The sequence below is a fragment of the Calypte anna genome, chromosome 12, assembly GCF_003957555.1.
Source record: "Calypte anna isolate BGI_N300 chromosome 12, bCalAnn1_v1.p, whole genome shotgun sequence".
NCBI lineage: Eukaryota > Metazoa > Chordata > Aves > Apodiformes > Trochilidae > Calypte > Calypte anna.
Genome location: NC_044258.1, coordinates 4321434 through 4328773, shown reverse-complemented (window position 1 = coordinate 4328773; position 7340 = coordinate 4321434). Strand labels below are relative to the sequence as shown.

The 7340-nt window shown below is 65.8% G+C and overlaps 3 protein-coding genes across 3 annotated transcripts; 2 read left to right on the top strand and 1 right to left on the bottom strand.

Annotated features, from left to right (window-relative positions):
• Positions 1-211: 211 nt before the first annotated feature.
• Positions 212-3800, top strand: NICN1 (nicolin 1). The gene is made up of 6 exons (XM_030458628.1): positions 212-382; positions 882-1046; positions 1412-1525; positions 1964-2035; positions 3339-3443; positions 3570-3800. Exons 1-6 carry the CDS (start codon positions 212-214, stop codon positions 3609-3611), a joined length of 669 nt encoding a protein of 222 aa, XP_030314488.1. The 3' UTR covers positions 3612-3800.
• Positions 3801-4200: 400 nt separating this feature from the next.
• AMT (aminomethyltransferase) lies at positions 4201-6336 on the top strand. Its single transcript, XM_008499026.2, has 8 exons — positions 4201-4439; positions 4534-4614; positions 4731-4862; positions 5043-5121; positions 5255-5400; positions 5488-5668; positions 5833-5988; positions 6102-6336. Exons 1-8 carry the CDS (start codon positions 4326-4328, stop codon positions 6278-6280), a joined length of 1068 nt encoding a protein of 355 aa, XP_008497248.2. The 5' UTR covers positions 4201-4325; the 3' UTR covers positions 6281-6336.
• A 47-nt stretch (positions 6337-6383) lies between these two features.
• On the bottom strand, positions 6384-7264 carry TCTA (T cell leukemia translocation altered). The gene is made up of 2 exons (XM_030458397.1): positions 6932-7264; positions 6384-6485 (listed from the first exon to the last, which is right to left on the bottom strand). The coding sequence occupies exons 1-2, from the start codon at positions 7261-7263 to the stop codon at positions 6443-6445; spliced, it is 375 nt and encodes a 124-aa protein (XP_030314257.1). The 5' UTR covers position 7264; the 3' UTR covers positions 6384-6442.
• Positions 7265-7340: the final 76 nt, after the last annotated feature.

Sequence of the window (7340 nt, the reverse complement as noted above, 5' to 3'; positions counted from 1 at the left end):
ATGATCCGCACGCAGTCAACTAAACGCCCCCCGGCACCGCCTCCACCGGCACCGGCACGGCTCGGGGCGGCCCCGGGACACCGGGAGCGCAGCGCCCTCTGGCGGCAGCGCGGGGTTCCCGGCCCCTCCCGTCCGAGGTGCGGTGGGTGACACCATCACGCACGGTCCCGCCCCGGCCCCGCCCAGGAGGGGGCGGCCGCGCGGCGCCGCCATGTCGGGAGCGGCGGGGCCGGGGCCGGGTCTGCCCGCCGGGCCGGGTCGCTCCCCGCTGCCCTGCGCCCCCCGCCCCGCCGCCGTGCTCCAGCTGGGCGGGGGGGCCGAGCCGGCCCGGCCCGGCGTCGCCGTCATCGACCTCCGCTTCCCCCGCGGCGCTGCCGCCGACGTGAGTGCGGCCTCGCCCGGAGTGCAACCGGGGATGGACACCGGGATGGTCCCGGAGGGGGCATGTGGGGGCGTGCCCGTGCGGGATGGAGATGGCGGGGGCGGATACGGTCACGGTATTGGGAGGAGACCGGGCATATTCCCGGTATGCGGGAAGGATGCTGGGGGCGGTGGCGGGGATGTACCGGTACCGGTACTGGGAGTGGTGCCGGGCGGCAGTGCTGGTATAGAGGTGAGGGGAGACCGCTGCTGGAGCACTGCCAGGGGCAGCACCTGTACCAGTGTTGGGAGGGATACCGCGGCCAGTCCCGGTATGGGGGGAGAGGGATGCTGGTCCCGGTTCCGGTATGGAGGTGGGGGACGCCTGTCGTGGATCCAGTACGGAGACGTGGGGTTGCCAGACCTGGTCCCATCATTATGGGGAGGATGCGGGTGCCGTTCCTGGCACCGGAGGGTACCGATGGGGGTGTGTCGCAGGGGCTGAGGTCGCCCTCCCGCAGGTGCAGGAGATCGTCTTCAGGAACTTCTACACAGCGTTCCTGAGCGTGCGGGTGCAGCGCCCCGGCTCCCGGCGCTGGGTGACCTGCCTGCGGGACTACCGGCTGATGCCTTGCCCACACACCGAGGAGGGCTCCCAAGACTACTTCTCCCTCTGCCGCCAACAGGTCGGCACAGCCGGACGGCAGCCATGGCACCATCCCCTGTGCCAACTACCCCAGTATGGCTCTCACTCCCTGTGGTCCCGTGCTGGTGCCCCACCATACCCCCATGCAGCAGCATGCCCAGTGGCCCCCTTCGTGCCCCTCCAGCCCCTGTTAGCCTTCCCCAGCAGTGAGGGGTCCTATGCTGGGCCAGCCTGTGCCCTGCTCGGCCCAAACAGCCACCTAGAGGTGATGTTTCCCTCGGGCTCCTACCACCTGGGGCAGGTTGGGTTTTTTTTTTGGCGCAAAACCCAAAAGCTGTCCCAGAGCAATGCCAGCCCCTGCTGTGCCCCCGTCGGTGACAGCTCCCCCCATCCCTGCCCCGGCAGATGCTGTGTGACGTGGGCCAGGTGACAGCGTTGCGGTTCATCCTGCGGCAGCCCTCACCGGTCTGGCTCCATTTCACCATCGAAGAGCTGCAGATTTTCCCCCCTGGACAGAAGGTGAGCGGGTTCCAGAGCCGCCCTCCCTGCCAGGGGGCGGAGGGAGGTCCAGGAGAGGCCACTGTCCCCCCCCTTGTGCCTGGCATTGTTCTTCCTGGCTCCGAAGACTTCAGGCTCCCTCCAGAGGACACAGTGGTGTGGGTCCGAGTCCTTGTCCTTTGCTGGGGCGTTCGGGAGCTGGGGGAGGGGCTGCTCCAGCCACCCCCAGCCCTGCCCGTTTTAGAGGTGGGTGTGTCTGAGCAGCAGGACAGAACGGGAGGCTGCTGCACCAAATTACAGGTTACATCCACCCTAAAAACTAGATTCCCTTTAATGACGGTAAAGTTATACATCTATGCAAAGCAATATAAATCCAGGTGGGCTCCAACCCATAGCATGCTCCACGGCATGAGGGGTGGAAGTGGACACCCCTTATCTGACCCTCTGGATCTATTTCAGAGCCCCCAGAAGGATTTTCCCTCCTGGCTCTCCCAGCTGACCCCTCCGGAGCAGCCACCCAGCCTGCATGGGGTGAGTGATTCCCCATGAGATATTACAGTGATGGAGGGACCCACATGGGGTGTTGGCCATGGGCACAAGCATCCCTTGTGAGGCTGCTGGCCCCTTTCCTGCCCCATCAGCTTCAGTCCCTGACCAGGAAGAGCTGTGGAGCCCTGAAATGCCCCACCTTGTGCTGTGGTAGTTTGCAGTGTGCAGAAGGAAAATATGTCCATGGGGATGTGCCATTGGAGGGGATATCAAAGTCTGATTGCCCTCTGGGGACAGGAACATCCCTGTAGGAGCAGTGGGTGCACAGCATCACTCAGCTGGTGGGTGGGATGCATGAGGATGGGGTGGCACTTTGCTGAGGTTTGCCCTGGGGAGCTCGTTGCCCAGCTAGGGCAGAGCAAGGTCACAGCCACAGTGCATGTTTACAGCTTGCAGGCCACATCTGTCTGGCCAGCAGCCTTCAGTGAGCAAAGTCCAGGCTGGGCACAGCAAGCAGCTGTCTGGGCCATGGGAACCTGATGAATCAGCCACTGGCATCTCCTGTAGGAGCAGGGATGGGATGGGAGCTGTGCCATGAGCCCCAACACAGCTGGTGCAGCTCTGCCACTGGGCTGCAGTGCTATAGAGCTCACACTGCCACAGCAAGGCTTCTGCCAGCCCCAGCAGATCTGGGAGCTCCAGTCCCTGACAGGGTGCCCAGCAAGCAGAGGGACCACCCTGGTCCCTTGCTGATCACTTAGATCCTGTTTCCCTTGGCCAAGGGGTGGGCTGGGAGAGATGCTGGGGGTTACTCTGAGCTTGGCCATTACCAGCATCCCCAGGAGGCACCCACAGGCAGGAGAGAAGTGGCACAGGGCTTCACCCTGGCCTGAAGAGCAGCTGCTGAGCCTGTGCGTCCTGCCTAGCTAAAAGTCCCAGGGGAAACAGAGCCTGTGGCCAGGTTTCTGTCACTGGGCCTGGGGAATGCCCTGGAGGGAGGCTGTTGGGAAACTCTGTCCTGTGTGATTAGGTTTTTAATCATTAGCCAGTGGTCTGCTTTCTGTCCTTGCCCTGGACACCTGCCAGCAGAGACAGGCTGTGCTGGCACCACCTCCTCCAGGGCTCAGGGTCACCCATTTCCCCAGCTGACTGTTTTCCTAGAGCGGGGCTCTGCTCACCACATACTGGGAAACCACAGGGGGGTTGGGAGCACGGGCACCACAGGGATAGTGCCCAGCTGCCTGGGTTGCATAGCCACCCAGCCACACCACTGCCCAAGCCCAGGGTGACCCAGCCCGTCCCAGCCATCCCTGCTCTCCAGAGCATCATGTCCTCTTCCTTCCAGGAGCTCCCTGACCCAGAGAAGGTGTCAACAGAGGTGCAGCAAATGTGGGTGCTGACAGAGGTGATCCGGGCTCGCCAGGCAGCTGCCCGCATCGGGCGCTTTGATGTGAGTCCCACCACCCTGTGCCACTGAGGAAGCCCTCCTGGAGAGGCTGCTCCCGGCAGGATGGGGAGGGGGCTTGGGGCAAGGTGCCCTGGCAGGGCAGGGACAGATGGTTTCTCTCTTTTCCAGGTGGATGGCTGCTACGATGTCAACCTGCTTTCCTACACCTGAGCCCCAAGGTGTCAGATGGAGGACACCAGCTCCTCCATGCTCCTGAGGCCCAAACGGATTCCTGTGCTCCTGCATCGGCCTTTGTTCCTGCGGCCCTGGGAGCTGCCCAGGCTCTCCCCGTGCCCTTTCCTTGGCTCCTCCTGTGCTGGCTGGCAGTCGTGGGCAGCGCTGCCGCCCCAGAGGCCTCCGTTAGCCTCTGCCATTCAGCTGCCAGGGCTCAGCTCTCGGCATGCCCCGTGTCGCCACGGACAGAGCCCTGTTTCCTCCACACCTCTGCTCTGTGGAGCGGCGCTGGCCCTGCCTGCAGGACCAGGCTCCTGCGGACAAGGGGGTGCTGGGACCGAGGGGGGGGGCGGCTTGGAGGGAATTGGAGGCTCGGTCCCGAGTAAAAGCTGCTACCTTGGTCTTGCCTGTGCCTTCCTCTCTCTTGGGGAGGGGGTGGTGGCCGTGTCCCAGAGCCAGCATCCCCCCGGGTGGGCGGGCGGGAGGCGGTGCCGGTGGGCGGGGCGGGGCGGGGGCCGGCCGGACTCCATGTCCCAGGGGCCCCGGGGCCGTGAGGCCGTACCGGGAGGGAGGATGCTGCGGGCGGGCTGCCGCGCCGCGCTGCCCCGCCGCCCCCCGGGCTGGGCACCACTGAGCGGCTACGGGGGGGGCGAGGCGGGGGGGCTCAAGCGGACCCCGCTGGACGATCTGCACCGGGCCCACGGCGGGAAGATGGTGCCGTTCGCCGGCTGGAGCATGCCCCTGCACTACGGCGAGGGTCACCTCCAGTCCCACCTGCACACCCGGCGCCACTGCTCCCTTTTCGACGTCTCCCACATGCTCCAGGTAGCCGGGGAGTTAGAGGGCACCCGGGAGGGTATGGCTGGGGATATGGGTGGGGGTACCCACACCACCTCACACCCCCATTCACCCCTTCCAGACCCGGGTGTACGGCCGGGACCGTGTCAGGTTCATGGAGAGCCTGGTGGTGGGGGACATCGCCGAGCTGAAGCTGGGACAGGTACAGGATACAGGAGGAGAGCACCAGGCGTCCGGTGGGGTCAGAGGTCCCCGAGCGGGCAGGGGAACTGGAGGGGATGGGCAGGCTGCCCATCTTCCCAAGGGTTGTATTCGCAGGGCACCCTGACACTGCTCACCAACGAGAAGGGTGGCATCGTGGACGACCTCATCGTCACCAACGCAGTGGGAGATCACCTCTACGTGGTGTCCAACGCTGGCTGCGCCGACAAGGACTTGGCTGTCATGAGGGTACAGGGCTGCCCCAGCCCCGTGGGAGGTGGGGACAGCAGGGACATCCAGCGGGAATGAGGCCTCCCCCCGTCGCCTTTTAGTGGCATCTGTGGCTGCATGGGGCGAGGTGGCCGCAGCCACGTGCAGGGCTGGCACCAGCCTGGTCCCTGTGCTAGCCACTGGCTGTCACCCTGGCAGGGCAGAGTGGCGGAGCTGCAGGCTGCCGGTGCTGAGGTTCACCTGGAGGTGTCAGACAACGCACTGCTGGCTCTACAAGGTACTGAGCATCACCACGGGGGGGCACAGCCCTCACCCTCCTCTGGGTCCCTGCCCGATGTATGTCAGTGCTCTCCCCACATCCCCCCCCTTCCCCAGACACTGCTGTCCCCCAGAGCCACTTGCCTTCCCAGGTCCCTCCATGGCACGGGTGCTGCAGGCAGGGCTATCAGATGACCTGGCCAAGCTGTCCTTCATGAACAGCATCACCACGACGGTTTTTGGTGTGCTGGGCTGCCAGGTCACACGCTGTGGCTACACAGGCGAGGATGGTGTGGAGGTACCCCAGAAGCTGTGCTGGCCCCCCCCATCGTGGTAACCAAAGGTAACACCATACCCTGCTGACCCTGACCCTGCCCCCCTGCAGATCTCTGTGCCCGCAGGGCAGGCAGTGGAGCTTGCAGAGCAGCTGCTGGGTGTCCCTGAGGTGTGGCTGGCAGGACTGGCAGCCAGGGACAGCCTGCGCCTGGAGGCTGGGCTCTGCCTCTATGGCAATGACATCGATGAGACCATCACGCCTGCTGAGGCTGGGCTGCTGTGGACCTTGGGTAAGTGCCATGTTCATCCCCACCACCTCCTTGGGGTGGGCACAGCAGGGACATGCCCCCAGCGGGGCTCAAGAGACCAGGTGGGCATCACCAAAACAAGACCTACTGGCATAATGAAGGGTGGTGAGGCCCTGCACCAACCCTTGCCTATCTCTGCCCTGCAGGGAAGCGCCGGCGCGCTGCCATGGACTTCCCTGGCGCGGCCATCATCATGGCCCAAGTGAAAGAGAAGCCGAAGCGCAAACGTGTGGGGCTGACGTCGGTGGGACCCCCCATCAGGCCCCATATGGCCATTCTGGGCCCTGAGGGCACACCAGTGGGTAGGTGGGGGCAGTGGGGCTGGCATGGACTCAGCCCACAGCTGCACCCATGGCAAGGGACAGGGCTGGGCCTGCCAGCCCTTCCTCACCCATTCGTGTCCTCTTGTCCTCAGGCACAGTGACCAGCGGCTGCCCCTCACCCTCCCTGGGCAAGAACATCGCCATGGGCTACGTGGAGACAGCACACAGCCGTGCTGGCACCACGCTTGCCGTTGAGGTCCGTAAGAAGCAGCACCCAGCCCTTGTCACCAAGATGCCCTTTGTGCCCACCCAGTACTATATGGCCAAGTGAGGCTGGTGCCCACTGCAGCCATGGCCCCTGACCCCAATAAACACCCCTGCCCTACTCTCCCGGCCTCATCCATGGCGGCTGTGGCAGGTGCCGAAGCAAGGGCTGGAGGGTGGAACACAAGACTTTAATGGTGCAGGATGTGCCCGGCGGGCCTTGTGCTCCTCACTCCCGGTGCGTCTTTGCTGGTTCTGCTGCTGAGCCCTCCCTGGAAGAGAAGGGACAACATGAGTGCGACAGGGGCAGCACCCTCACGTGGCATCCCAGCATAGGGCTACACTTACAGGGGCATACTGGTTTGGGGGTGCGCTGGGATGAACTGGCTGTGGGGCATGGATGGGAGGAAGTTCACTGGGAGGTACTGGTTTGGGGATGTAACCAAGAGGATGCTTGCTGGGGCATGTTGGGCTGGGGGGCCACTCACTGGGGTGCACTGGTTTGGGAGTGCAGCTGGGGGACACTCACTGGGTTGGAGGGGGCTGGGGGTGCAGCCAGGACGACCGCTTGGACAGACGGGGCTGGGAAGGGGCACTCATGGAGGTGCTCTGGGACGGGGTCACAGCGGGGAGGGCGTGGGCCGGGACGGTGTCGCTCAGGCCCGTGGGAGCCCGGGACGAGGACTGCGGATCGGGCCCGGTGGCGGCGGGGACTCACCGGGGCGGGCAGTGCCGCTCGGCGGTGCCGTTCCGTCCGGCCGGGCCGGCGGGGGAGAGGGAGTGCGCGCGTGGCCGGGCAGGCGTAGGACCGGGGCCGGAGGCGGTGCCGGGGGTCCGGCGGGCGGAGGGCCCCGTCCGGTAGCAGAGCGCGGCCACCGCCCCGCCGTAAGCGCGCCAGGCCAGGCGGACACCCAGCAGGCTGAGGCCCAGCCAGAGCAGCAGCAGCTGACACAGCGCAGCCCGCACGTCCTGCGCCGCCCACTCGGCCGCCAGCTCCCGGCCCAGCGCGCTCAGCGCCCGCCACGGCGCCTGCCAGGGCCCCGCCGCCATGCTGCGGGCCGCGCCGGGGCTGCCGAGGCGCAGCCTTCCGGGGGGTGCGGCCTGCTACGGGGCGGGACGGGGCGGTC

Bases quoted from the DNA above. Each gene is read 5' to 3' on its own strand.
- NICN1 (XM_030458628.1), top strand. From the start codon at position 212: ATGTCGGGAGCGGCGGGGCCGGGGCCGGGTCTGCCCGCCGGGCCGGGT. The intron at 383-881 runs GTGAGTGCGGCC...GCCCTCCCGCAG, and splicing joins CCCGCGGCGCTGCCGCCGAC to GTGCAGGAGATCGTCTTCAG. The intron at 1,047-1,411 runs GTCGGCACAGCC...CTGCCCCGGCAG, and splicing joins TCTCCCTCTGCCGCCAACAG to ATGCTGTGTGACGTGGGCCA.
- AMT (XM_008499026.2), top strand. From the start codon at position 4,326: ATGGTGCCGTTCGCCGGCTGGAGCATGCCCCTGCACTACGGCGAGGGT. The intron at 4,863-5,042 runs GTACAGGGCTGC...TCACCCTGGCAG, and splicing joins AGGACTTGGCTGTCATGAGG to GGCAGAGTGGCGGAGCTGCA. The intron at 5,669-5,832 runs GTAAGTGCCATG...TCTGCCCTGCAG, and splicing joins TGGGCTGCTGTGGACCTTGG to GGAAGCGCCGGCGCGCTGCC.
- TCTA (XM_030458397.1), bottom strand. From the start codon at position 7,263: ATGGCGGCGGGGCCCTGGCAGGCGCCGTGGCGGGCGCTGAGCGCGCTG. The intron at 6,486-6,931 runs GTGAGTCCCCGC...CTTCTCTTCCAG, and splicing joins GAGCGGCACTGCCCGCCCCG to GGAGGGCTCAGCAGCAGAAC.